The following is a 27653-nucleotide window of genomic DNA, read 5'->3' on the forward strand; positions in this document are numbered from 1 at the left end:
CAGACACCTAACCCATGAATAACGGGCTATGGACAAAACCCACAGAGGAGACAACATGAAATTCAAACTATTCGAAATACAAGAAAGCTGCTTGGAGAAGACAACACCCATCTGGAGCATCGATCACAAGAGCCAATGCCAATCTTTGATGAATTAATACTTACCTAAAGATCCTCTCTAATCTCCTTGAAAACACTTATCTGTTCAAGGTGATTAGATTCTCCTGTACAGACACGCCAATTATAGATAATGATAAATCTGTAAGTGGCAGCCTGCCAGAGCAGTTTAGAAAGAAAGTTTTGATCGTTAGCAAGCCAAGTAGACTGCCTTGCTTAAACTGCTTTCCAACACAGGCATCACCTTTGTGCTGTAGATTTCCAAGTCAGCCAGAAAACTTAGTGGAAAAAATAACCTAAGAGGGAGAATCAAGGGCAATTAAAATGGTCCAACTATCTTGCTGTGCGACTCTTGGAAGTTCCTAAACCCACACGCCTCACTCCAGAGGAGGGTACCGCAGAGGAAATCTTCAGGAATTACTCAGCTGTTACTATTTTCCACAGGTTCAGAGTAGAGAATATGAAGCAAAAGCACACATTCTACAGGGAAGCTTTGCTGGCAGTAAGACTTGATGTCTTCATAGATTTCACAAAGATACAGGCGGCTTTAAATACTCCATTTGGAAAGAATACTCTAATTAGAAGCTTTAATTCAGCAAACTGTCCCTGTGAAACCAACTGGGAGGAAAACAGGCATTGCACCTGGCTGCCCAGGAAAACCCCACCGAGCAGCTCCTGACGGATGGCACTGCGCCCACCCACAATGGGAGCTCCCAAGAAGCCCCGCAAGATTTTAAAAGCTCAACTCTGCAAACAAAAAACCTACCAGGAATCACCACCCCACAATATGACAGGCTTTTTTTTTAAAGCAAGCTAAACAGCGAGCAGCAGAAAATTCAAATGAAGCGAAAAGCTTCAATCTGGAACTAAATCAATACACACAAGGAGGCCACTTGGGCATCACGGTGCAGTTTCTCCAACTAAGGTGACTTTTAGCACAAAAGCAAAATGAAGTTTCTCTCAAGCTAGTCCTGAATAGTCAACAGTTAAATCATCCAGGTTGTGTATCAGGGCAACCACCTTCCAAACTCAAGCTACAAAGGCGTCAAAAGCCACGGAGACAAGGAGAGCAGAGCAATTCACCTGCAAAGGCACAACTTAACCTGCAAAGCCTTTAGCAGCAAGGGCAGAAAAAGAAAATTCTGGCGTGCACCTTCAGAGCTGGGATGAGCACAAAGACCCAGCAGAAAGTGCGACACGTGGCTCACAGAATAGCAAGAGATCTTTATAGAAGTTATTTCTTAAATTCTCTGCATAAAAGTCAAACAAGCAGCAGTCCACATGTTGCCCAGCAGTCTGCTCACATAAGAAGAGCTCAGCGAAAATGCACAGCCTGATACCTGGAGCTTCCTTGCTCCTGTCAGTTAGCTAGAAGTCATATTAAAATAAAAGTGCCAGTTTACCCCAGATTGTCTCACAGGAGCGCTCTACAATGAGCAATTTGAGCTGACACTGGATGGATTGGCATGGCCACTATTTAAGAGCATTGGTTTTGAAGAGTGTCATGGAGGCTTTTTTCCATTTAAGAAAAACTTTACCACGTGTTCTGTACTGTATTTTTGTACTCTTGACTCACAACCAAATTAACTCAGTTCTCAGCAAGCCCAACGATGAAAAGAAGGCACAAAAACCTTCAGCACTACTTTTCCCAAGCAGCTGCTGCAGGTCTGCACTGGCTGAAAGCTCCACCAAGTAATGCAATTTCAACTCCTTCACATGCTGCTCAGAATAATTTTCTTGGGTGTTTTTTTTTTTGTTGTTTCAGCCTAAAACAGATCAAATTGTCTTAAAATAAACCCAGTTGTTCCAAACTAAAATAATTGTTGAAGAAAACCACTTGCTTGCTTATGACAGACTTGGCACCAATACAGAAAAAAAATATTCTGACATGGTTACAAGTGGAGCGTTAAACTTCAACAACCTTTTCAAGCCGCATAGCTCTGCCGGTCCAGATCTGGACTAAAGAGCATAAGCATACCAAAAAGGATTACAAGTAAATTAGCTGAATTACTGAGCAGTAACTACATTCTCGTGGGGGTGTTTGTTACAGAGCATTTTTGTTTGGCTTGAGTTTTGGGATTTGGGGGGGGTGTTAAACAATTCCAAGCAGACAAACACACCATTGAACTTCTGACCTGTTACCTGCCATGGTCCGACCCCAGGACCCAGATCTCTCTTTAGAGCTGGAGGAGTTTATATTAACACCTGGCAGCGAGCTGAACCTCAGGGATCTGCCTCAGGCTATGTGTCATCAGCTGTAGCAGAGAGGAAACCAGAAGATGAACTTTGCGTCAGGAGGAAAAACAGCTTTTGCCTAGCCTTTACAGAGGAGTCCTCACTCACAGGATTTGGTACATTAAAGATGAATTATTTTATAAAGCCACCTTTAATATCTGGGATCGTTTCCATGTTCTGAAATACAGCCAACATATACTCCACAGTACTGAAGGTGACAGAGCACTTGTCTTCCAAGTGACAAGAATAAACATGATCCTTCCTAAAGGATAAAACACCAAAATCCTACAACAGCCATGTTTATGTTTTTTACCACTCAACCGATATAAAAAACACAAGAGAACCTATTAAGACGACATCACTTTGGATCAAACCTCGCAGCCTCCAGTCCCCATGTCCGACACCCTTCTCACTGAACCTACGGCCCCGTCTGTATAAAAACCATCACGTTAGACAGCAAAGAAAGCCAGGCGAGACTTTTGAGTCACCGCTAAGTGCTATAACTTCCTTCCTTCCTCCAATAACACAGTCTCCTGCCTCGGCTGCCTCCCCAAGCCATCCTTTCCGCTTGGACACAGCCACCGCAGCACTCGCATTTACACGCACGGCTATCGGAAATATTCTCAGCCTCTGTTCTCCTGCACAACAAAAAAAAAAAGGCAGCAGAAGCAGGTTACAAAGGCAATCAATTTTAGGTGAGAAGGGTGTTTTTTGTTTTGTTAGAAGATTTATGATTTTGGCTTTAAGAGTACTTGCAGCAGCTGTAGCTGCTGCAGCAGGAGGCGGCGGATGGGAGGTCAAAGGGGGCGGCCGATCCCCGCGTCCCGGCCCCGGGGGGCCCGCACCCGGCACCGCACCGGACTCCGCCACAACACTGAACGATCAAAACCCGACTTTTGCTTTAAAAGAGGGGGAAGGGAAAAAAAAAAACAAACTCAGTAAACCGAAGAGGTTTTCGTTCTGCAAAAGCGCAGACCCCGCGGGGCGCTCCCGCCCGGCGGCCGCGGCTCGTCCCCCGCCACCGGAGGCACCTGCCCGGCCCTGGCGGGGCCGGCCGACTCCGGGGGCCGGCCCGAACCGCACCGGTACCCGGCACCCGGCCCGGGCAGCCGGAGGACACCGCGCCCCGCACCCGCCCCGCCGCGGCAAGCCCGGGCCGGGCGGCCACCGGTACCGGCCCGTTCCTCCCCGCCTCCGGTACCTGTAGTAGCTGAGAAGCCCATTGCTGAGCACGAACCAGCGGCGCTGGTAGCCCTTCAGGTAGTTTGTCCACTTGAAGAGCCAGCCTTTGTAGGTGTCGGAGCCCGGGGCGGCGGGCGGGCCCCCCGCCGGTCCCCCGCCGCCCCGGCCCCCCGGCTCCGCGCTCATGGCCGGCAGCTCCTGGCAGGCCAAGCAGGGAACGGCGCTGAGGAGAGAGACCAGCCCGCGGGTGCTGTTACCGCCGCCGCACAGCGCGGCCGCCTTCCCCATAGACCCCGCGGCGCGGCCCGGCCCGACGGCTCCGCTCCCGCCGCCCCGCTCCGCTCCGCCGGGCACCGGCGCGGGGGGCGGCGCCGCGCCCACGTGACGCGGGGGGGGGGGGGGGGGAGGCACGTGAGGCGGCGGCGCGGCGCGGGCGCCCCCTGGCGGCGGGGCGGGAAGGGCCGGCACGCCCCTCCCCCCGCCATTTTGGCCCCCGCCGCCATTTCGCGGCCCCGCCGACGCGGGGGTATCGTGGCTTCAGCCGACCCCTCCTTTAGAGCCGGGCTGCGAGGGTGACCAAGCGATCGGTGCCTTGGCGGAGTGTCGAGGGAGACTCCAGAGAGCGAGGGGGTTTTATGTGGCCCAGCCACAGGCTGGACCCCAGAGCTGTGGCCTGAGGAGCCCCGCAACCTGCCATGGTTGTGCCATTGCTCCATCGCCCCTCTCTAAATGAAAAAAAACACTCTTAATGCTGTTTTAGGAAGAGGATGACCTGGGGAAGAATACAAACCAGCAAGCAAAGATGGGAAGCCTATGAGATCGCTACGTGAGCGCATGTGGGGCAGAGGGGACATCACGAGGGGCGGCAGTGCCGGGCCAGGGGGAAGGTGCTGTCACAGCTCACACAGAAATCCTTGGTGCCGCTTGCCCAGCTGGGAGGAAAAGCCCTGTCCCCCTCACCTGCTCCCCCCACCAGCCCACCACGGGCCTCGTTTTTATGAGCTGGGTCACGTCTGAGGGGGATCCCTCTCCACAGTGAGCCTGGCGAAGCGCCACGGGAGCCTGTGGCAGATGCTGCCCTGCCAGGCGTCCCCGCGTCCACTGAGGCCCCTTCCCTTCACGCCCCCGCCCTCCCAGCCCCGGGGGATCGCCTTTCTCTGATCTCTCTAATCTGCTCTGATCCCCCCAATCGCATTACTGCTCGCCCATCACCTGCACGTGCACCTCTGCCTGCTCTCATGGCAGCCCTGCCAGCACAGGCAGCCCCAACCGGGAGCTCCTTGGGGAGCCAGGGTCTCACTGGGGCCTCACCGCTGCAGCACAGATCGTGAACATGACCCTGGGACTGGCCGTCTCTGTCTTGTGTGACAGCTAGGCCATGGACCCACCGCAGGGCAGGGAAGCTGTGCTGCTGCACTGGAAGGGGGAGCAGGCGGGGTGGGAGAAGGCCCACGGGGAACCCCACAGCACTTAAGGGGTTCCAGCAGGCTGGCAGCAAGCAGCAAATAAAGGTCTCAAGAACAAGCGCCATCAGCACTGAGTGGCCTGTTTGAGGCTGAGCGGGCAGATGCAGGGCTGGGGCCAGCCACGCAATGAGCAGCATCAGGCTGAAGTGTGGGTGAAGGGGCTCCCCCAGCCCTTTACACTGGCGTTGGAAACATCTCCAATGAACGTGCTTGGCTCCAAGCCTGAAGATCTGGGCTTGGAAAGAACAAAAGATGTAGGCAAACTCCACCTGCTGCTCCAGACAGAGCTTCTTCTGCCCCCCTGAAGCTAGTTGAGCATTTCCTCCCATTCTAAAGAGACGCACCGGAGAGTCCTTCAGCCACGAGCACCAGCACCTCTGGCACTAGCAGACACTGAGGCAGCTCATAAGGGCAAGTCCTATGTCTGGAAACAGTCTGAGAGTACTTTGGACTCCAAAGGCTGGCACGCTCCCATCAGAAGGTGTTCTCGGTCTGTCACCCAGCTGAACGCCTCTCCAGATAGGCTTTGACATTTGGAGGCAGTATCTGGAGGTGTTAGACAAACTTTGAGACAGGAAGGTGTCAAAATCAGTGTCCAACAGTCCCTGCAACACCCAAACATCCTCTAATCTAAAAGCATGTCCAGACCTTCTTTTGCCAGGAACTCAGGGGCTGTGGGTGTTTGTGAACTGAAGCCTCCCTAGAGATGAAATGTCCCCCTGATGTAAATATAACCCAAACTGCACACGTGGGTACCAACATCTGAAAGTCTTCACAGATCCTGGCATCTCTTGTGGCCGCAAACAAAGGAAGAAATCTCCTCCAGCCATGCCTGAGAAGAGAGGGGCCTCACCTGATCCTGCCTGTGATTCCTCAGTGATTCCAGCACATGCTTGGGATCGGGCCCTGCACAGGATTGGACACGGGATGGCAAAAATCCCGTGACTCATATTGAGCACGCTGCGAACGTGTCACTCTGACCCTGTGACTTTTAACCAAATAAAGAGTCAAGGACAAATCTGTCAGGGCCTTGTATTTGGTACTCGGGGTGCTGCTGTGGGAAGCTCAGCCCTTGAACACCTCCGGTCGCTCTTTGTCCTTAGCAAAATGGCCCCCTCTCTGCTTTGGTTTGCATTAGGTGGCAAAAAGCATCTCAGCCCTTTTGCTATAGGTATCCATTTATGAACAGAGGTAGAGGGGCAGGTGAGGACTGGAGCCTGGTGGCTATTTGGGCTTTGCAGTTAGCGTCACTGCACTCTTCTGGGAAGAGAGGCTGCAAGGAAGGGCCACTGAGGTCGGGAGTGAAGAAACGTCACTGGGAGTCTGGATCCAAAGCGCTGTTTGCTCCCAGCCTTGTTAAATGCAAAGAATATGTGAAAGGAGGTGCCCGCGCCTTTATGGTAACAGGTAACAGCCTAGTTTCCCAAAAAAATGAAACAAATAAGACAGCACTCTGTGTGTGACTGTATCCATGCCCAATTTCAGCCCTAGCAGGCAGAGGAGTAAAGAGCTCCGTGGTGTGAAGTTGCTACATGGCTACCGAAAATGGAAGGCCAAGGGAGTAAATAAAAGCACTGGATTCATGCCCCTGTGAAAGGGAAAGGCTGCAGCATGCTCCTGGGGCATTAGATACTGGAGCATCCAGAGGAGAGCATGCTGTCAAAACAGGGATCTGCATTAAACAGGGCACAGTTTGCTGCTTGGCTTAGGGAGCGACTGGTAGGATTGGGAGCAGGGCACGAGCTGGGCTGTGCCACACCCCACCCTTCAGATGGCCCCTGCCGAAAATTGCAAACTGCCAGGGGTGCAGCCCAGTCAGGACTTGTGTCCCCTCTCTCACTGATAAGCAATGGTGCTGCAGCTTCCTCCTGTAGCAAGGGACATGGTCTCTCAAACCCACTCAAGGAGAAACCCTGTCAGAGGAAGGGCCTCATCCTGTCCCCAGGAATGATTTTATTGCCACCTTCAGTAAGAACAGAATACGAAAGGAAGGTATGGGCAAGGAGATGAAAGCCGAGGAGATAAGCCAGGAACCTGCATTCCTTGCCCAGTCCCTTCATCAGGAGACATCCTCCTCCTTGCAGAGGTAGCAAAGCCAAACCTAAAATGGTGAGACATGTCTTCACGCCGCTGCTTCGATATACTCCAACTATGAGAGGCAGTCCCAGCCTCGGAGGCCTTAATGCAAATGCTCTCTCAAATCTAATGCTTTTATCTGGAAGAGCTCAGTCCCAGCAGAGTCAGCAGCTTTGCCAGGAGGAGAGAGAATAGATTTTGTGCTTTATTTCTTGGCCTTCTTGCCCTTGCCCTTCTTCTTCTTCTTCCTTTTTGACTTGAAGAGGGACCGGACCAAGTAGCCTCTCCAGAAGGCCTGGATGCGGATGGCAGCAAGGGTCCTGGTGGTCAATTCCTTCAAAGCCTGCTCCTTCTTCTTCTGACATATCCTGCGCTCCTCTTCAATCTGGGAATACTCCTGGAGAAGCACAGCGTGTTTCTCCATCAGCAGGGACAGCTGGGCCTTCTCCTCGGTGTAGGCACCATGAACCTCCTCATACTCAGCCTAGCAAGACAGCAGATACCAGGTACAGCAATTCTGAGGGCGTTCAGCAGCTCCTCCCTGTACATCCCTAGGTGAGGGTTCTTAAACCCATCCTGAATCCAGGCAGAACCACGACTGGGAGCTGAGTCTTTTGAAAGGGACTCAAAAGGAGGCATGTGCCCAGTACCCAGGGAATTTCATGAGATGCCAGGTCCTAGTATCTTCATGCTCCTCGGAAAAATACTCTCATAATTCTCCCTGTGTTGCAAACAGCATTCACCCTCAGCTGGGAACTCTGGCCAGGTAACACACAGAGGTCAGAGCCCCTCCTGCGTATGCTCTAAGCAAAAGGACATTTCTCTGCAGTTTGGGTAAAGCTGAGCCTCAGCTAACAGCTTTGCTAAGAAGCCCTTTTAGATGAGTGGCACTGAAACCCAGCTAACATGCTGTACTCTGCTGAGAGCATGAGAAGAGCCAGACCATCTCAGCCTGGAAAAGGCCAAGGACAGGTAGTTTCAAGGTGTTACTGCACTTCCAAGCTCAGCAGCAGTTTATGCCTTTCCTAATGCCTTTGAGGAAGCCACGCAGAGGTGGAAGATTTGGGCAACCAGCAGTGTGGATGTATGTCTGACTTAGCAAGTTCTGCACCAAACCTGCCACGACATGGTGCTCCAGCCACCCAGCATACAGGAAACAAAAATAATCACATTGTTAAACATCTGACAAGGGGGGGATCATTTCTTACAATTAGCAGCCAGCTTCTAGGCCCCTCCCCAGTTTTGCTTTGTTAGTAATCTAGCAGCTTTTATCCATCTCCATAAATAGGGCAGGAACAGGAAAGCAAGTAGGGCCTTCTCAGCGGTGAGGTTGGGGGGTGCTGATGTGATTCTCAGCCTGTTGTGGTTAAGTTGGATGCCAAGGCAGCGGTATGCAAGCTGTTTGGTTTCTTAGCACTTGAGAGACATCTCTCAAGGGGGCCAGCAGAAACAGGAGCATGATTTGGACACCAGATAGGGCCAACAGGATTGAGGATTGAAGGAAAAGTGAAAATCCTGTTCCCTAGCATCAGGTGGGCGTGACTGACAGAATGTGGCAGCCCATTAGCCCCCCAATACTGTGGGATTTAGCAGTGGACGTAACTTCTAAAGTCAAAGCAGCGAAGAACACATAGGCAGGACAAAGATACCTTTCCTTCTAAAGTCTGTACTTCTTCTGGATGGAAAAATGCCCCTCACTTCCACGGCCTCCTGTGTAAGAGCCACGTGTCCATTTGGACAGGAATCTACCTGAACATATCACCTCATGGGAGAGCAAAGCACTTGAAAGAGGATACCTGTTTTTCCCCCATGTCTGTGTCGTATTTCTGGATCCAGTTCACAATTTCCGTCTCCACTCTGCACTTCCTCTGAAACACAAAACAAGATAGGTTCCTTGCAGGCACCTGAAGCTTGGTAAAAAGTAGCCTGAGTTAGAAAACAGTGCAGCTTTGAGCCCCAGCATCGTTATATTTGAGTGTAACACCTCCTCCTTGTGGCAAGCTTCCTTCAGCTGACACATATTTTGTTTGCCTTGGTTTGGTGGTTCTCATGGGACATTCCCTGAGGCCAAAAGGGCCTTATTTGGTTTACAGCATGGAGCTGTGTGAGGGCTGAGGATTGAAATGCATCTGAAAGGTGCGTTCTGTGGTAGGAAATGAACACGTCTGGTGGAATGTGGCAAGTCATCAACAAACTAGAGCATCCACCCTAAAGTTGAAGCAATAGAGAACTGCTAAACATGAAAGCGGGACATAAAGTACTCAAAAGATGGAGCCTTTTAAAATGAAGAGATATTTCTAGCTGTAAAACTGTTTAACAGTGGCTATACTGTGGTATAACCAGGTACGGGCAGTTTACCCCAAGCTGCTGTATCTGTGCTCTGTGGAATCATCAAGAGAAAGATCAGCTAGAGCCGTCACAAATGCCACATGATTTCCTCTATGACACTTACCCAAGATGTCCCAAGGGCTCCCAGGCCATCATGAGGTCAGCCCTCAGCTGTTTAGACCACAAGTACGATCTTGGGCAACCCAGGGCTAGGGCATGTGCTAAGGAGGGCAAAAGGAGACCTCTGTGGTCAGTAAATCTGTCTGCCTGAGCATTAGAACGAGCTGAGCAACTCATAAATAAATACTGCAGTGGCCTGCAGCCTCAGAAGAAACTGCCTGATAAAGCCACTCCATTAAAGGAGGTGTAAATGGGTGGATTTTGGATTTTGTACTGCGACTCTAACTTGCATTTGATGTTTTGTCAGTGCTCAGCCCCACTTTGCTCTACATCGTCCAATACAAGAGTGAAAGATGCCCCGTTACATGTGTGTGCTGTCCTAACCGTGGGAGGCCAGTGCTTGTTTAGAGTAAATACCAAGTAGGAGCAAAATGAGGAGGAAAATGCTCTTTTTCCAGTTCTAGATTCTCTGTGCCCTGTGTCACCAGCATGCTCTGCTCAGGGCAGAGTTGTTGATGCAGAGGCCTGAGCCTGCCTGCTGCTCCTGTTTCCTCCTTCTATATCTGCTCAGCACTGTGATAAATCACATTTCCCCCTCATTCAACTCAACCTGACTCCTTGGCTTGTGTCTTCAGCAAAGTGTCAGAGCAGGAACCGTTTAGCTCCCAAGATCAGCTGTGCTCAACCTGCTACTTCCCTGCCGTCACTGCAGGGTTGCTTTCCACTGGAATCTGCAGAGCATGAGGACAGAGCAGGTATACCCTGACAAACAGCACGTGCATCCTGCCAGGAACTAGCAGGAACCAAATAATTACTTGCAGCAGCCCGCAGCCAGACCTGACAGCACTACAAAAGGTTTTAAATCTCGTGTTCTAGAGCTCTCCTCCTGTTTACCTTTCTGAGAGCCAGCTCTGATGCTCGATGCTCCAGTACAAGTGCATTGAGTTGTGCTCCTAGCTGCTGAATGTCCTGCTGTAGCCTGGCACTCCTGGCCTGGGAGGCTTGCAGCTCCTCTTTTTGCTGTTTTTCGCCTTCCTTCTTGATCTGCTGGATGCCAGCCTTGAAGTCTTTGGTCAGATCTTGCATGCTGTTTTTGAGGTCTTTGATCACATTGTCCTTTTTGTGAATCTAGACCCAGAAAACAAGAGAAAGAAATACTGTCAAGAAATGCAGGTGAGGCATAAGGTGGGCAGGAGAAGTAAGGCACCCTTGCAAAGGTGGAAGAGATCTAAGAAGACACCCTGCTGATCTGGTAGCAACAGGGACCTGCCACTGCTGGTTGAGGGAATAGAGTTAGATTTACACGGGGTGCTTTGGAAACCTTCCCCCACTGCTCCTCTGGGAACCTGTTAATAAAGGTAGAGAATGAACAAACCATACCAAGACCCACTGGCACTGCCATCTGAGGAACAGCCAAAATAAGAGCCACTGGAGCAAGCCCCGTGGCTCCCTCAAGCTTTGGATTAGGCTCAGAGTGACTGTCTGGGGGACGTGGCTCAGTGTGCTGCCTACAAGAGAAATCCTCAGCTGGGACCAGTGAAACAGATTTATTCATGATGCCCTGGACAAGTTGCCAAATTGCACATAAAAATCTCAAGTGTCTCGATTCACAGATCTCCAAGGAGCGGAGGGAATGGGGAAAGCAGGCCCTTGTCTCCGTTAGCACCATTCAGAGCAGCGAGCACATGACAAAACCTTCCCCTCTGACCCCTCTTGCAGGAAGGAGAAAGAAAAGCATACATATAAAACAAGGGATTGCTTGTCAAGAGTTCAGGGGCTTGGATGCTGGCACAGCCCACGGACTCAGAGAAAGAGCCTGGGAAATGCCCATTCATTTATCTGTACCTCAGTTGCCTTCACTGAAAAAGTGAAGAATTCATATAATCACGTATTAATCACAAATGCTCTAAGGCAGCCACTATTACAGAGTTGGAAGTGACCAAAATGTTGGGTTTAGGCAAGGGTGAAGGCAGAGCAGCTATTAAAAATGGATTTTAATCAGAGAAATCTCTGCCTGGAATGACTTTTCATCATTTCATCAGCAGTGAACGAAGCCTCATGCTGGCAGCTGACATTGTAGCCCTGCCAAAACACTACCGCAGCAATTTGTGTCTGTCCTGCAGCTCCTTTTTAAACTCAGTGACTTGTATCATTCAAGTTGGCCAGTGAGAACAGGTTCAAAACATGCCAAATTCAAGTTTAAAAAAAATCAAGCATGCAATAAGTATTTTTCATTATATTTTACAATGAAAATAGTGTCTTCAAATTTAGGATCTGGTTTAGAAATCATTTCTGAAACTTCCTCTTTAGGAACTGCAAGAAAGGGATTGTTTTTTAGCTTACCAAAGTTTTGTTTCAGTAACACTTTGTTGGAAAACATATTCCCACAATATCATACCTCTTCGTCTCGAGCCCGGATTGCTGCTGCCAGTTCTACCTGTAAAGCTGTGATTGCTTCAGTGTTTTTCTTAATCTGGAGGGAGATGTCTTCCATGACCTGAATCTTTTCTTCCTCTTCCACGGGACTAGTCAGGAGTCGCTCAAGCATGAAATTCCTGAACTCCCCAAAGGCTTTGATAAACACTTCGGCTGATGACTCTTTCACCCAGGCTTCGTCTTTCAGAGCCTGGCAAAGCGAAGGCTTGGCCAGCAAGAGTCTCAGGACATTTCTAACAGAACATTTCAGATGTTGCTCTAGCAAGCAGAGACAGCCCCGTTGTTCCTCAGGTCTCATGGTGTCCCCTTCTTCAGAGCTGGCAAGCAGGTGCTCCATTTCATTTGAAAGCTTTTGGTGCTCGATCAGGCTGTTTGTGATCTCAGGTCCCAGCATATCAGCAAACCTGTCCAGAGTCTCGATAATACGTGGGATCAAACTGCTTAGCTCCAGCTTGGCAATCGTCTCATCCAAGACAGTTATGATTCTTTCCGTCTCAATGCTATCAGGTTTTAACCGATATGGATCTAATAACTTCATGGCACCTAATGTGATCGTTGCCTTCTCTGGGGTTGCCGTGCCCTTCACCAGGGGCTTGTTTCTTTGCTTCATGTCCTGAGGTGGTACTTGGAGCACAGCTGGATCCCCTGTTGCCATGGCTTCAGTTAAACACTTGTGAGTGGAGTGTTTTGAGGTCTAGAAAGGACACGACGTCTCCTACACAGGGCAAGATTCAGTCAGAGAACATCTTTGCTGCTGCTGTCTTCTTTCTCGGATTTTATCTCTAAAAGGAAAATATGGTGACAGCATTAGAGAAACAATGTAATTTGGGAAAACATGGGAGTTTCAGATTACACCAGAGTTCTCCCTGGGTCTGGGCACACGGTCAGGACGTGGGGTCATGCATCAGAACTGGTCTCTATCCCAAAGAGGCTTTGAACACTCACGGGAAGGGAGAACAGTAATGGACTCGTGGATTTGAAGGGTGGTGGAAGAAAGCTCCCAACTCTTTCTAAGTAGCAGCTGAGGTGGGAAGGCCCGGATTGCAGCTCTGCAATCCTTAGAGGTGTGTGGAGAGGGGCTTTCCGGTCCCTGGGGCCACCTCGGAGGGAAGGGCAGGGTTCCCGGGGTGAAACACGCACCTCCATCCCTCTGGGCCTGCCACTGTCAGAGGGACGAGGTGGGAGAGAGGATCTTGGCACCCAGAGGGGCTGCGCTGGCGGGGACAAGGGCAAGAGGAGGGGGCAGTGAGGGGGCAGAGGGCAGCTGTGTGTGGGAGGCTGACAGGGAGTGAAGGGTCCCCTCGATGTGGGTCTGGGGGCAGCAGGGTACCAGGGGAACCCAGGGATCCCCCGGTTGTGGGAGAGTCAGAGGCCGGGGGTGGGGGGGAATTCCCGGTGGGGAGAACCCCCCGTGTGAGGGTCAGGAGGTTCGGGGGGCCCGGGGCAGGAGGATCCCGGGGGGGCGTCTGAGGAGAGGACCGGGACCTGGGGGGACAGAGGCCTAGAGGGGGTTCCGGGGGGTCGGTACCCGGGTGATCGGGGGTATCTCAGGGGTCGGCTCCCCGGGGGTGTCGGTCCCGGGCTGCCTCCGGTCCCTGCAGCGCGCTCGGCCCCGGCCCCGGGCCTGGCCCCGGCCCCGCTCGCCACCACTCCCAGCCCACCCGGCCGCGCCCAGAGTCCTCCGGTTGCTAGGCTACCCAAGTGGAGGGGCGGGGCCTCTCCCGACAGCCTATGGCGATCGGCGCCTGCCCCGCCGCGTGCGGCGGCCACACCTCAGCGTCGCCGTTCGCTTGATGGGCAGCGTCGCTGTCCAATGAGAAGCTCCGCGGCGGCGAGCAGCAGTGAGAGGGGTGGGTTGCGAGAGGGCGCGAGACCGGAGAGGAGGGCGGCGGGGAACGGAGACCCGGGAGGAAGAAGTTCGTGTGTGTGGAGAGGGAAGGCTCCTGCTCTGCTTTTCTGTATAGAAAATACAGCTGTATTGTAGGGAAGAGGCATCCCGAGCCGTGTGTGCTCACAGCAGCGTTCTCTCCGTGCCCCCTGGCAATGCATTCCTGAGAGTCCTAAAAATAAGCCGGAAAATAAACTTTATACCCCCCGAGATCAGGTCTCCCAGGCCCTGGTCAGTCGTAAAAGAGCAAAAATGAAGTAGGTGGACGGCGTCAGTGCCCAGCAGCGCTGAGGGGGCTGGCTGTGCCGCTGAGCATGAGGAAGTGCCTGCCAGCTGCCCGCCGGACGGGCAGGCGGAGGTGTCGGGAGGACGAGGGAGTCGGTGGCAGAGCCACCCGCGGCACCCACCGGGTGTGACACAGAGCCTTTGCCGTGGGCAAAGGAGAGCAGACATGCTACGCTGAAATACCCTCCAAGGACACAGCATGTTCACGTGCCACAGGCAGGCTGGAGTTCCGGAAATTTAGACCATGTTGCAATATTAAATCAGGCAGAATATAGAGTCTGACGGGAATTTGAAACGTCAGAACACCGGCAACCAGGAGATTACTCTAACTGTACTCTTATAGAAGACTTATTTTATAGGACTCTCCCTTCAGGGCCATAAAAATGCTAATAAACTCCAGCTGATTAAAATGCTGATGCCACACACTCCCATTAGTTGGTTACCCATGAATTAGCAATGTCTGCAAAGAACACGTTGGCCCTTGAAAGCTGAGCACAAGCCCTGCCCTCGCCCTGCTGCGCGGTCAGCGAGAAGGAGGCATTCAGGGAGAGGAGGGCTTCGGTTTCCAGGAGGAAACTTGGCAAAACGCCGAACGCCAGCCCAGGCTCCTGGTGATGCCAGCTCTGTCCTCGGGGGCAGGAGCAAGCATGAAGTTGCACAGCGGCTGTGGCACCCACGGGCAGCCTTGTCCCGGGTCTCAGCCAGCCCAGCACCACGCAGCCTTTCCTCGCGTGAGCAGTCCCCTTTATTTCTGTGCATAGCATGTCCGAGCCTGTGAATAAATCTCCAGCACTGGGGACTGTGCCCACTGGTCCAGCACGTCACCAGTTATTAATTATTTCCCTATACAAAGCAAACTAGGGTCTGGTGATGGGAGATGCAGTGGGACTACCAGGGCCAGATTTTTAAGGCCTGGCACTGGTGAGGATGGATGAGAGGACACCCACGGAGGCTTGCTCAGGTCGGCTGCCTCCCCGTAGAGAGCGGGACCGCGGGTCTGGCAGAGACGCAGGAAGAGGGCAGAGCTGCGGAGAGCAAGGCGGGAGCAGGCCTGTGTCAGCTCTGGGGTGTCGGGCTGGACGTATCCGGCTCATTACCTGGCCGGGGGAGCAATACCTTGAACATGGGCCACTTCCTGCCCTCAGCGACCCGTCCAAAGGACTGATTCGAAGGCAACACCAGGATTCAGTGTGATGGTAAATCTGGGTTTGGGTGAAAACGCTGCAGCCACTGGCACAAACCCTAAGCTGGGACATACCCAGCCTGCTGTGGGTAGAAGGGGTGGCTCTAGCTGCAAGTCTGGGACAGGCTGTCGCTCAGCCTCCGGCAAAAGCACAGAGCTGTCTAGAAACACCTTCTCGTGCTCTAATTTGGCAGATGGGATCTTGTGATCACAGTGGATCCAGATTCAGCAGATCCGTGATTTCCTGGCTGCAGGGTGATCAGAAGACATGGGATTTAAGCACAGCGGAGCTGTAAGATTACAAAGACGATGTGCCGTCAGTTCAATGTTTCCCTCACGGCGGTCATCACAGCACAGAGAAGCAGCCCTTGAGACGTGGAGAGCTGCTGTTTTTCCTGACAAAGACTTCAGGGGTGAACCCTGACCCCCGTGAAAGGCTGCCACTTGCCCTGCAGACATTTTGGCAATTAAATCCGTCTTGAAAAGAATGTCTTTTTCTTTCCTAAGTTGGGGAGCGTCTTGATTGCTTCATTTGAAATGGGCCACCGCTCTCCAAGAAATGCAGACTCAGGCTTCCTTACAGCCGTGACCTGGAGATGGGATCAATTGCACAGTGACTGCCACCAGAGTCCCCTGTGCACATGCTCTGCCCAAAGGGACAGAAGGGTCCTTGGGACGTACAGGGAGAGAGGATGGAAAGGGTGGAGCAGTGGGTTGCATCCAAACCTCCTCTAAAATAGGGAAGACCTGTTGACCACTGCCATTCCCTCCTAGATTTGAGTAATTAGAGACATCCCTGACTTGCAGGCGGAGATGACACGTGCCCAGAGCAGCCTGACTTGTCCTGCAGCTTCACGGACTGCTCCGGGCCAGCAGCAGCTCTTCTGCCAGGAAGGAAGTCAGGTTGATTTGGGAGCTGGATGAAACGTCACCAAACCTGCGTCAATCCCACCTCATCCAGGATGTAGGAAAAGCCTCAGATCCATCCTGAAACAATTCGCTGCATCCAAACCCACCAGACTCCATCATTGCTCTGAGCCAGAGGTGCCCAAGAATCCAAACTATGTGGGCAGGGGAGCAGTGCGGGGCATGTCCAAGCAGGGAAGGGAGAGCCAAGAGACCCTGGGTGCAGGTACGGCCCAGGTACGCTGTTCCCCACTGAGTCCAGCTGTGTTCAGACTCAAAGGCCTTGTGACTAAACAGCTGAACATCAAAGACCTCCCTGGCCCCATCTGGGCTTTCACCCACCATCTGAACCACTCTCCAGATGCAATGGAAAGCATCTTCTCCTGCTCCTCTGCACACCAGGAGCTCTGAAGCCACGAACCCCTGCGGTGCCCTCAAGGCTGGGCTCTGCGGCTGAGCTGGAGCAGGCTGTGTCTGGAGGCACGTGAGCACCTCACAGGCTGCCACCACCCTGGCACAGAGCTCTGCGTGAGGAGCTGGGTCCTCAGGAGAGCCTCAGGGGAGCCAGTTGTGCTGGTTGCTGTGCTGCGCCAAGCCTTGCATCATGCTGGGAACATGGAGCTCTGGCACCACACCAAGCCCCGGGGGAATCCGCGGGGCTGACTGATCCCTGACCACGGCCCAGCTGCGGCTCCGGCTTGTGTTCACTCGTTCCCATGTCTTGCCGTCAGTGGGATGACGTGTTCCTTGTCCGTATCGTGAGCAGGTGGGAAGGAGTCTGCACTTCCCTTGGCCCCCAGAGCCTGTCAGAAAGGCTCAGGCAGGGTGCTGGGAACATCATTAAAAATAACAATGTCGGGCCCTTTTCTCAGTGTTTATTTCCTGGCAGAGGGAAAGGGAACATGTCATCACTCTTGCTACATGCAGGATCGTCTATGACCTGCATCCCCTGGTTCCCTTGCCAGCTAGCTTAGGGTTGAAGGTCAGCTAAAGCATGACAGAGCTTCCCAAGCACCACTTTGGGGATAATAGTTCCTGCTACTGCGGTGGCCCCCAGGAGTGGTCCTTGGTTGCACACAGGACATGAGACTCGTCATACCGAGGGGCACCACTGGGATGAAGTGGTGGAGCTGGTTGTCCAGGCATGGCAGCACAGCAAAACTGGCTGAGCTGGAGAGGAGACCTGTCCAGCCTCGGGGGGGAATTTAAACAGAAAGCAAATCATGAGGAGTGGTGATTTCATAACCATAGTATGGGGGAGGACCGCTGGAGGGCAATGGGGACAGCAGGAGCCAGCAGGGAGGTATCACTGGCCCTGTGGCTGCATGCTTTGCCCACTGCTCTCCAGAGCCAGGCTGGGAGGAGCTGATCCCACCAGACCACAGCTGGTGAAGACCACAGCTGTGTATCCTGGGGTTTGCTGACTGCCCCGTGCCTTCTCACCGTACATGAGAGGGTTGGCTCCACAAGGGATCCCGGTGCTTTCCAGCCTTTCCGCCCTACCTGTCACAGGGTTTTCCTTCAGGAGGGATGCTCGTCTGCCTGCACAGCTCCAGCGCTGCCTGTTCCCGCCCAGCCAGCATCTGCTCCAGGGCAAGGTCCCGCTGACTCTGCCTCTCTGCCTCTCTCCAGGAGAAGACAGGACACCCAGCCCTGTCCCCTGCCTGGGGGAGGTGCTGGGGAACAGGCCATGAGCTGCTACGTGCAGAACAAGAAACGTTGACCTTTTTGCCTCTGCCATGACTTCAGGCAGGAAGACAACTTCATCTCAAAGGAGTAGCAGTGTCTGCTGCTGCTGGGAACCCATGCAGACAGCAGGCAGCAGCTAACATTTTGCTTCTCAGGCTGTGTTTCCTACCAGCCTCTTGCAGCTGTGGAGCATAATAATGATGCAGCATGCACATAAAACAAGTCCCATGAATCTGCAGTGCTGGCCTCAGGAGAGGCACGCAGGAGCTGCTGTTTCTTTTCAACTGCACATTCATCTTGAGGGTTTACCTTGTTCCAGGTCAGTGCAAGCTCCTGTGATTTAGCATTCAGTGAACATATGCTATTAATATTATATTTGTGGTCCAAGCTTGAGCATGTGGGCAGGCAAGGGAGCTGCCTGCTAAGCCAAACACAGGCAGTACTGCCCTGTGATGAGGCTGAACCAAACCGCTCCCACCTGCCCGTCACACTGTCTGTACTAGGTCTTGCCCGCATGGGGCTACAGGCAAGAATCACCTGCCTCTTTTAACGCTGCCCAAGGGCATCTGTGAGCACTCCGTGCAGTGTGCCAAACCCAGGATGTATCAGCTCCTTCTCTCCTTGGAGCCTCTTAGGTGAGGAAAGGGCCCAGACCTCTGCCCAGATCCTGTCTGCTTGCTTCTGCATGCCGAGATCAGAGCTGCAGGGAGGGGAAACATGAGATATATGTCAGTGCTGGTGCCCTGGGCTGCTTTGATCCTGGATAATCCATCCAATTCACCTGCCCTACGGCTCTGGCTTCAGCTGCTCACCTTGGGGGAGGTGCGGGCAGCCAGTACTATCCCCCTCTGCTCCAAGCATTGCCTGTTCCGTGTGATGAGCGTTGTACTGACACAGCTCCACATTCCTTCCAGCTCTGGCTGAAAACACAGACCTCGCCAGCCTGTGCCAAAGTGATGGGTCCTCTCCCATTCAAGAGGCAAGAGGTACCCCTCGGGGCTCCCCACAGTGGAGCGCTGGAGCTGAGGAGTCTTTCCTGATCAAACCACTGTTGCCTCCGCTTCTGCTGTACCTAAACAGAGAAACCAATGAGTGCCTACAGTAAGGAGACTGCTGAGGAGACAGGTGTAGTGGGATTGTTGTAAGCTCTCAGCAAACTGACTTTTAAAAGGGGGAAGACAGGGAAAGGCTGGAGGCGCTGAGCTGGCTGTGCAAAGCAAGAAGCCTGAGAGCACCAGACTGGAAGCGGGATGGCAGGAGAAGCGTGGCTGAAGAGGGACACTGGCTCAGCCAGCAGCACCCTCTGCAGTCAGCTGTGGGCAGCGATAAGAGGGCAGCTCCTTGAGAGGAAAATCTCCCTGGGGGCGTTGGGGGCACTGCGAGCAGAGTGTGATTTTGATCAGCATCTGCCTGCTGAGTCTGCAGCAAGTCGCAACCTCCAGTCTTCCAGGCAAATGTCAGCTGCTTCCTCGCTCTGCCGAGCAGGAACACGCGTGTGCTGGCTGGCCTGGCCCACCCAGGGCTCCATCAGCACGGGCACCCAGCCCCCGCAGAGCCAGGTCCAGGAACCAGCTAATGCCCACAGCCCATCGTGGCAAACGGTACGGCTCCAACAGCTCCACTGGTTTCAAGGCCACAGGGCTTGAGGTGGGGGCAAACAGGGCCAGGCATCGCCCCGTGCCTGCTGCTCTTCACACCGGGGATGGCTGCTGAGTGCAAGGGCTGACTCCTGCCATGGGGATGGCGGGATCAAGAACAGCACTGAGCTGGTGGACTGGAGAAATGACGACTGGTGACTGGCCTCTCCCAGCACGGGGAGGACGGGGAGGTGCTCAGAGGGACTGAGCCCTGGCCCTGTAACCTCCGCACAGAGGAGCACTGTTAGACGGAGCCCCGCAGCCCCTCTGCTTCCATGGCAAGAGGGGAGGGACATCCCCTGCTCGCCGCAGGGTGCCAGGCACCACGCAGGGACCCCTGCGCACAGGGTGGGTGCTGTTTGGGAGATGGATGGATGGTACTGTTACTGTAGCAACGGGGATGAACTGCTCCTGGGCTGGCTGCGCAGCAGAGCCGAGCTGAAACCGCCTGACGTCGGAGAGGAGGTTGATGGAGAGGGGACAAAGCCGAGGACTCTGAAATCACAAAATGGGGAGGCAATGACAAGCAATCATTCACTGCTTCTCATAACACAAGAACTGAGGGCACACAGTGAACTTGCCCTGATAGTAGGCTTAAAAACAAAGGGGACTGTTTCTTCACATCGCATTATTAAAGGCTGAAACTCGCTGCCCCGGGATACTGCAGAGGCCAGACATGTACAGGAGAGTCCAAAGGCCATGGAGGGCAGGTTTGCTGCAGGGCTGCAGGAGCCTGGGCGCACCTTTGTCTGGATGGCACATTTTACAGCTGACAGAGCCAAAAGCTTCAGGCAGCATTCAAACAATAGCTGAAGTGTTGCATGGTAGCACGCAATTGCCTGGACCAAATCCAGAAGCCCTCACTCAGTTTTAAACCAGTCTTTTTCTCAAAACATCTTCTCACAAACAAAATCCTGGGTGCGGCCAGCACAGGTCAGCCCTGGGTGGCAACCTCCAGGCTCCTCTAAAAATTCATGGTATTATTTGCTTGTTGGCATTTCCTTGCTTTTCACCTGAATGCATCTCTTCTTGGGTTTCAGTGCTACACAAGCCAACTGATGTACGTAGACACCAGTCTGTCACTGGTGCCAGCATGACTGAAGATGTTTCCTGTTTGTCCTGTCCAGCAGCTGTCATGGTGAACAACAGATCCACATTTTCCTGAACAAACATAGCAGGCAAAAGCTGCAGATGCAGGGCTGCCAGGCAGTTAACTCTTCTGGTAATTTCTTTTTCCAGCTGGATGTTATCACAAAGGTCTGCTGCAGGATCCAGGCAGCAGCATGGTGGAGACAGGCTGTTCATGAATGAGGTCAAGAATCATAGAATAGAATCATAGAATCGTAGAATCATTGAGGTTAGAAAAGATCTTTAAGATCATCGAGTCCCACCATTAACCTAACACTGCCAAGTCCACCACTAAACCATGTCCCTAAGTGCCACATCTACAAGTCTTTTAAATACCTCCAGCGATGGTGACTCAACCACTTCCCTGGGCAGCCTGTTCCAAGGCTTGACAACCCTTTCAGTGATGAAATTTTTCCTAATATCCAATCTAAACCTCCCCTGGCGCAACTTGAGGCCATTTCCTCTTGTCCTATCACTTGTAACTTGGGAGAAGAGACCAACACCCACCTCACTTCAACCTCCTTTCACGTAGTTGTAGAGAGCGATAAGGTCTCCACTCAGCCTCCTTTTCTCCAGACTAAACAGCTCCAGTTCCCTCAGCCGCTCCTCATAAGATTGTGCTCTAGATCCTTCACCAGCTTCATTGGTCTTCTTTGGACACGCTCCAGCACCTCAATGTCTTTCTTGTAGTGAGGGGCCCAAAACTGAACACAGTATTCAAGGTGCGGCCTCACCAGTGCCAAGTACAGGAATCACTTCCCTAGTCCTGATGGCCACACTATTTCTGACACAAGCCAGGATGCTATTGGCCTTCTTGGCCACCTGGGCACACTGCCGGCTCATATTCAGGAGACCTGTCGACCAACACCCCCAGGTCCTTTTCCACCAGGCAGCTTTCCAACCACTCTTATAGAATAGAATCGTAGAATCATAGAATCATTAAGGTTGGAAAAGACCTCTAAGATCATCGAGTCCAACCGTCAACCCAACACCACCATGCCCACTAAACCATGTCCCTAAGCACCTCATCTACACGTCTTTTAAATACTTCCAGGGATGGTGACTCCACCACTTCCCTGGCCAGCCTGTTCCAAGGCCTGACCACTCTTTCAGTAAAGAAATTTTTCCTGATGTCCGATCTAAACCTCCCTTGGCGCAATTTGAGGCCATTTCCTCTCATCCTATCACTAGTTATTTGGGAGAAGAGACCAACACCCACCTCGCTACAACCTCCTTTCAGGTAGTTGTAGATCGTGATGAGGTCTCCCCTCACCCTCCTCTTCTCCAGGCTAAAGAGTCCCAGTTCCCTCAGCTGCTCCTCATCAGACTTGTTCTCTTCCCCAAGCCTGTAGCGTTGCCTGGGGTTGTTGTGACCCAAGTGCAGGACCCAGCACTTGGCCTTGTTGAATCTCATACATTGGCCTCAGCCCATCGATCCAGCCTGTCCAGGTCCCTCTGCAGAGCCTTCCTACCCTCAAGCAGATCAACACTCCCGCCCAACTTGGTGTCGTCTGCAAACTTACTGAGGGTGCACTCGATCCCCTCTTCCAGATTATTGATAAAGATATTAAACTTAACTGGCCCCAGTACTCAGCCCTGGGGAACACCACTTCTGACTGTCCGCCAACTGGATTTGACTCCGTTCACCACAAAGAAGGAAGGATCTATCCGTGGAGAGGACAGTATGCAGGGCAGATTTATCACAGGTGTAAGAAAGAAAGACAACAAGAAGATGCCTTAAATACTCAGGAAAAACAAGACTATAGATCTATGGTTTGAAGCCAATTCAGGAGCCAAACACTGATTTTATATTCAGTGTTTCTAGAGCCTTTCAGCACCTGAATCATGTCTACGAAGCATCCTCTGGAGACAGTTTGAGAGGATGCCTTTAGCTAGCTGCAAGCCCTCGTAAGGCAAGGCCATAGCCGGTGGCCTGTTATTGCCAAGGTGTCCCAGTGATGGAAAGCACTGTCCCGACAGTCAGACTTGCCAGGCACCTGCCAGTCTAAGATTTTTAGTTGTCATCACGTGTAATGTTGCCAGGTGTCTGAGTCTGGCTGAATTATTGGAAAAGCTCTAGGGAAGAAGCAGCAGAATTATTTACAGTTTTCAAGAGCCAGAGGTTAGGGAAAAGTTTGTTGTTTCTTTAAAAAAATAGTCTTACAGTAAACCGAGAAGCAGGGTTTCGTTGTCAAGGCCTGATGCCGCCAGATTTTTGAGCACTGGAGTGTAACTTGCCAGGTGTGCTGTCCTGATGTCTGAGGTATGCCTTTCGCATTAATCGTGAAAATTCTCTTTAGAAATCCTAACTGAGGGGGACAGCTTGAAGGTACTGAGCATTGTTTAATCCAGTGAAGAAAAAACTGAGTGAGGATGTGACAGCAATCTTCCAACATCCGATTATTCCCTCAAGGCCACTGGGAAGCATTAAAAATGTTCAACTTCATTTCAAGCAAAAAAGGTTTATGTTATGAAAACCCCAACATTGCAATGCTGGCTGAAAAACTAGGCCACCTCGAGAAACTGTAGCATCTCCTTTACTGCGAGTTTTTTAAAAACAAGTTAGATTAACATTTTTCAAGGGTAGCGAAAATATACTTGCTGCTACAGCACCGCAGAGGCCAGAGGCAATCTCTCCAGCTCTGCACTCCCGTGATAAGCTGTATCCCATCCTACTGGGGGGACTCAACCGTTACTCTGAACGTCTCTGGTTTGGGAAAAGGGAAGAAGAAAGTTGATCAGTTCTACTTGCTTACAACCACCTTCTCCACCTGCTGCTGACACTTACCCACTTCTTCAGTGCCTCGAGGCACTCTCCTTCAATACTCCATTCCTTGTTTTTTTTTCCCTAAGCTTCTTCAGTCATGAATCCCTCTTCTTTTTCCCCAACGACAGATTCCTCTACCCTCCCTGAACCTCTGATAACATTTCTGGAAATCCAACTAGCTGTGCAACACGTTGTTTGGATCCTCTCTAAAGGCACAAGCCAAGAAAAAACTCTGTCCCTTTCACATCACTTTTCTATTCCCTCAAAGGAAACCAGCCCTTTGAAGAGGTGTTTTACTCCTGCGGCTGCCACACTGAATTGTCCCCAGCCCATGGTCCTTTAACCACAGCAGCCCCATCGATTCAAAAGGTAAATGGGCAGCAATACGAGAGAGAGTGAGGGATCGTGCTGGTTTATTGCTGTAACAGGACCGAGTGTTAGCTTCCTAAAAGGACAAACTGAAAATTCAAGTAGGTTGGCAAGACGTGGGCCGGAGCCCTGGGACAGCCTGCAGGAGGAGCTCTCTAGACGTCTCTCTTGGTCCCTTCTCCCTCAGTAGCAGCTGCGTGTTCCAAGGGTGTCACTTGACTCGCCGAATAACCACTGGTGGAAGGGCCGGATGCCTTCCCGCTTCTGCGACTGAACACTTCCAGTGATTTTTCAAACCTTTCGGATGCCTTCTTCCAGCGCGCCGTCTTTCTCTCCTGTTCTTTCAAAAACTGCTGCTTTAAATGTTTGTGGAAACGTTCAGTCTTCTTTTTGGCCTCTTCGAAGTGTTTTACCTTTACGAAAGAAAACATAAGACCTTATAGCCACTATCCTAACCACAAAATAACGAATTCCAAAGTGATGCTTGTCTTTGGGAAGAGAGGCATCCTGACACATCCCTCACGATGGTCAAGGTGACCTCCAAGCAAAGAAGCTCCAAAATTCGTTAAGTATCACTCTAAACATTGGTCTGAAAGAGATTACTCAAATCATCCTTGACTATAATTCATTTCACACTACGGTAAGGAGCAGGTCTGGAGGACAGTAGTCACACTCTCTTGCATTCTTGCATCTCAGACCCAATCCATCACACCAATAACAAAAAGCTCACATTATAAAACCAACCAACGACAATGTGGTCATCTGGTTTGAGGGGGCTCTCAACAGGAATTTACTGGGCAAGCTAATGATCTTCGCGTCACCCGTGCGCCACAGGTGTGGCACGGGCTTCCATGCTTGCAGGGTTTTGAGCCATGAGGGGTTTGCACCCCCTGGGTCTCTTGACTGTGAACAGAAACCTGTCTGTGTGCGTGAGACAAAACCAGGGCACACCTGCGCTGCGGGACCAAACCCGGCATCACAACACAGCTTGGGGCTTGGTTGTAGCCTAGAGCTGATTCACTCACAGCAGCTGCACTGCCCCAAGGTCTTGAAACTCGTACATCATAAACGTTTGCAGGCCAGGAGGATTTCCTCAGCACACAGCTACCTAGAGGTTACCGTCAGTCCACTGAGTTAAGGGATTAGGGAACGCCAAACCGAGGAAAAGATGCCTCAGCTCTGCCTCGCGAGGCTGTCATCCCCGTGACAGCAGAAAGAAACCTTCAGTCGGGACCTGTTAGCATCACTAGTTCATGTCTCAAGTACAGATTTTAGCAAGAGACACTGGGAATTGAAACCATCAGACATTAATTTCTGTATTAGACTTTCTTATTTGAGCAAACCTCACCTGAGAGGTGAAGCCAGATAAGCTTTTTTCCCTGTTCTCTCTAATAACTGCTATGGGACCGCACAGTTTATTGCTTAAGCAGGCTCACTCACAGGCAGAGCCAGACCCTGGCAGGACCCTACAGTTCTGCCAGAAACAGTCAAGAGGGTGGACTTTGCAACCCCACGTTATAAAACTTTGATTTAAACTGAAAAAACTGCTGAAATCATGATGCTTGGGCTTTCTGACCAAAGCGAGATGGCAAAGTTCCTTGGGATATACGCAGTAAGGTGCGGGGAGGGGATTCGGGTGGTGCTGGCTGGGTACTAAGGACAAAAAGCCTGGCTGCCCAGGAGCAGAGAGGCAAGCTGAAGGGAACTACTCAGTGCGTGAAGGTCCAGCAACTGTGCCCTGAGGTCAGGATGGAGGTGCAACCACTCCTGTTGAAGGTGGCCCAAGAACCGATAGCTGCCTCCCCCCGATCATTTGCTTCCCACTCCCCTGGAGAGAGCCTTGACACCCCCATCCTGATCCATCAGGCTGAAGGCCTAAGGGCCGAGGACTTAAGCGATGGTTTAAGGACTCTAAGGAACTGGGACCCAAGTGTTTGCACAAGACGTTCCTCCAGCCTTGCGTCACCTGCAGCTCTCACTGCCAGCCTCTTCAGAGGAGGGGAATCTCACTCCGCTTTTCCAAGACACGTTCACCAGCAGCCAAACGCAGAACAAACTCTCCCCTTGTGCCAGAGGGGGCCGTGAACCCCATCCTGGGGGGCAGCACCAGCAGGGCCTGGAGGGGTGAGGGGGAGTGGAGGCCGTCACCTTCTTCTCCAGGAGCAGCAGGGCATGGCAGCTGGCACGGCTGGTGGATTTGATCCGGGGGCTGTCAGGCAAATGGCTGTCCAGGTCGAGGTCCGAGTCTGCAGAGCTGCTCCGGATGAGAGGGTGCTTCGTGTCACACAGAGCGGGGTGCAGGGGGGTGCCAAGCCGTACCCCACTGACCTGGTCCCACAGCCCCAGCCTGTGTAAGAGGTCCCACAGCCCCAGGACAGTGTGAGGAGTCCCCGAGCCCCAGCCAACGTGAGGGTCCCCCAGTCCCAGGATGGTGTGAGGGTCCCACAGCCCCAGCCAGTCTGAGGGTCCCGCAGCCCCAGGATGGTGTGAGGGTCCCCCAGTCCCAGACGGTGTGAGGGCCCCCCAGCCCCAGGACAGTGTGCGGGGTCCCCCAGCCCCAGACAGTGTGAGGGCCCCCCAAGCCCACACCGGGGCCCGGCGAGCTGCCTGCTCTGGGGCGGCGGGAAGAAGGTGAGGCGAGGCCGCACGCCGCCCCGCTCCTCCATGGCCCCGCTGCCACCCACCGTTGTGTGCGCGGCAGCGGTTGCCATGGGGGGCCCAGCCCACCCCGCCACCGCTCCCTGACCCCCCGGGGCTGCCAGGCAGTGGGGCCCAGCAGGCCAGGACATGGTGGGGGACAGGGCTGGGCGTATTTCTACATGTATTTCTAGACACAACCAGCACACCTCAATGGCGGCGGCTCTGGGAGCCCTCTCAGCCCTGCCCCAGCACCCAGATCACCTCCAACCTCTACCTCGGTGATGCCATGGCCACCAACAGCCACCTCCTGCTCTTCACCCACCGCATCAGCACCGTCAACAACGTCTCCCCAAAGGTGGTGAACACCCTCTGTCCCGATGGGAGTACCTGCACGTGCCTGCAACTCCTTCAACTCCATAGCAGCTAAGATCCACGCAGGGGATGCGGGGGCTGGATGCTGCTGCACTGCGCTGCCGGGGTGAGCAGGTCCCCGCCATCTGCTCAGCCTATCTCCTGAAGCACCGCTCCATGTCCCTGGCAGGCGCCCATGCCTGGGTCAAGTCCTGCCATCCCATCGTACAACCTAACAATGGCTTCTGGCAGCAGCTCATCCAATACGAATACAAACCCTTCAGCGTCAACAGGCTCCGAATGATCAGCTCTCCGTCAGGGATGACAGCCGATGTTTATGAAAATGAAGTAAGAGTAATGCTGCTGCTCTGAGTACAAACGAGCTGTTGTGATCTCTTGGCAAGAAACCAAGGGAAAGCCAGCGGCAGTTCTTCCAGATCCACGCTGGAGCGTTGAAAATAAACTCTTGTCTAAGGAGGTTGGAGCATGAAGTCTCTGCCACTAAAAGTACAGGGGATTAGCAATACAACAGCAAGTAGTGGGGTTTACTATAAATAAAAGCAACACAGTTTAAGCTATGCAGTTAGTTTTCACACGTCATTTGTATCGGGGTCCTGACAGTAACTCTGAAACCGTCACGTGTTTAAAGAGTGTTGTTTTATTCCAGCACAAACTGTGCTTATAATACAGGACAGAAACTAGCTGTGAGTCAGGATATTTGAAGTGTTACCAACGTTTGTTTTTCCTAACTAGGATGTGACTTTGGGTTTTGAGACAGCAACCCTAAGTCCAGTCATCTGCTGCATTCCAGAGAGGGCAGGAAGAGCACAGACTCCAGCATCCCCGGTTGG

The 27653-nt window shown here is 52.6% G+C and overlaps 3 protein-coding genes across 6 annotated transcripts in view; 1 reads left to right on the forward strand and 2 right to left on the reverse strand.

The window, feature by feature from the left end:
• Positions 1-3890, reverse strand: part of OSBP2 (oxysterol binding protein 2) — a 127634-nt gene extending 123744 nt beyond the window's left edge. For 2 of the 4 annotated variants that reach the window (XM_075167151.1, XM_075167150.1), the window contains exon 1: positions 3553-3888. In XM_075167151.1, the coding sequence (XP_075023252.1) occupies positions 3553-3821 (269 nt within the window). In that variant the 5' untranslated portion in view covers positions 3822-3888. Of the gene's footprint in view, positions 1-3552 lie in introns of all 4 variants that reach the window. The other 2 variants (XM_075167152.1, XM_075167156.1) reach the window with 2 other exon arrangements.
• Positions 3891-6938: 3048 nt separating this feature from the next.
• On the reverse strand, positions 6939-12741 carry DRC10 (dynein regulatory complex subunit 10). Its single transcript, XM_075167081.1, has 4 exons — positions 11922-12741; positions 10418-10651; positions 8872-8943; positions 6939-7559 (listed from the first exon to the last, which is right to left on the reverse strand). The coding sequence occupies exons 1-4, from the start codon at positions 12612-12614 to the stop codon at positions 7281-7283; spliced, it is 1278 nt and encodes a 425-aa protein (XP_075023182.1). The 5' UTR covers positions 12615-12741; the 3' UTR covers positions 6939-7280.
• A 13734-nt stretch (positions 12742-26475) lies between these two features.
• Positions 26476-27174, forward strand: DUSP18 (dual specificity phosphatase 18). Its single transcript, XM_075168154.1, is given in 5 exon segments — positions 26476-26501; positions 26701-26829; positions 26831-26904; positions 26907-26939; positions 26942-27174. Coding segments are annotated over 5 exon segments (495 nt in total).
• Positions 27175-27653: the final 479 nt, after the last annotated feature.

The sequence above is a fragment of the Calonectris borealis genome, chromosome 18 (genome assembly GCF_964195595.1).
Source record: "Calonectris borealis chromosome 18, bCalBor7.hap1.2, whole genome shotgun sequence".
In the NCBI taxonomy this organism is placed as follows: domain Eukaryota; kingdom Metazoa; phylum Chordata; class Aves; order Procellariiformes; family Procellariidae; genus Calonectris; species Calonectris borealis.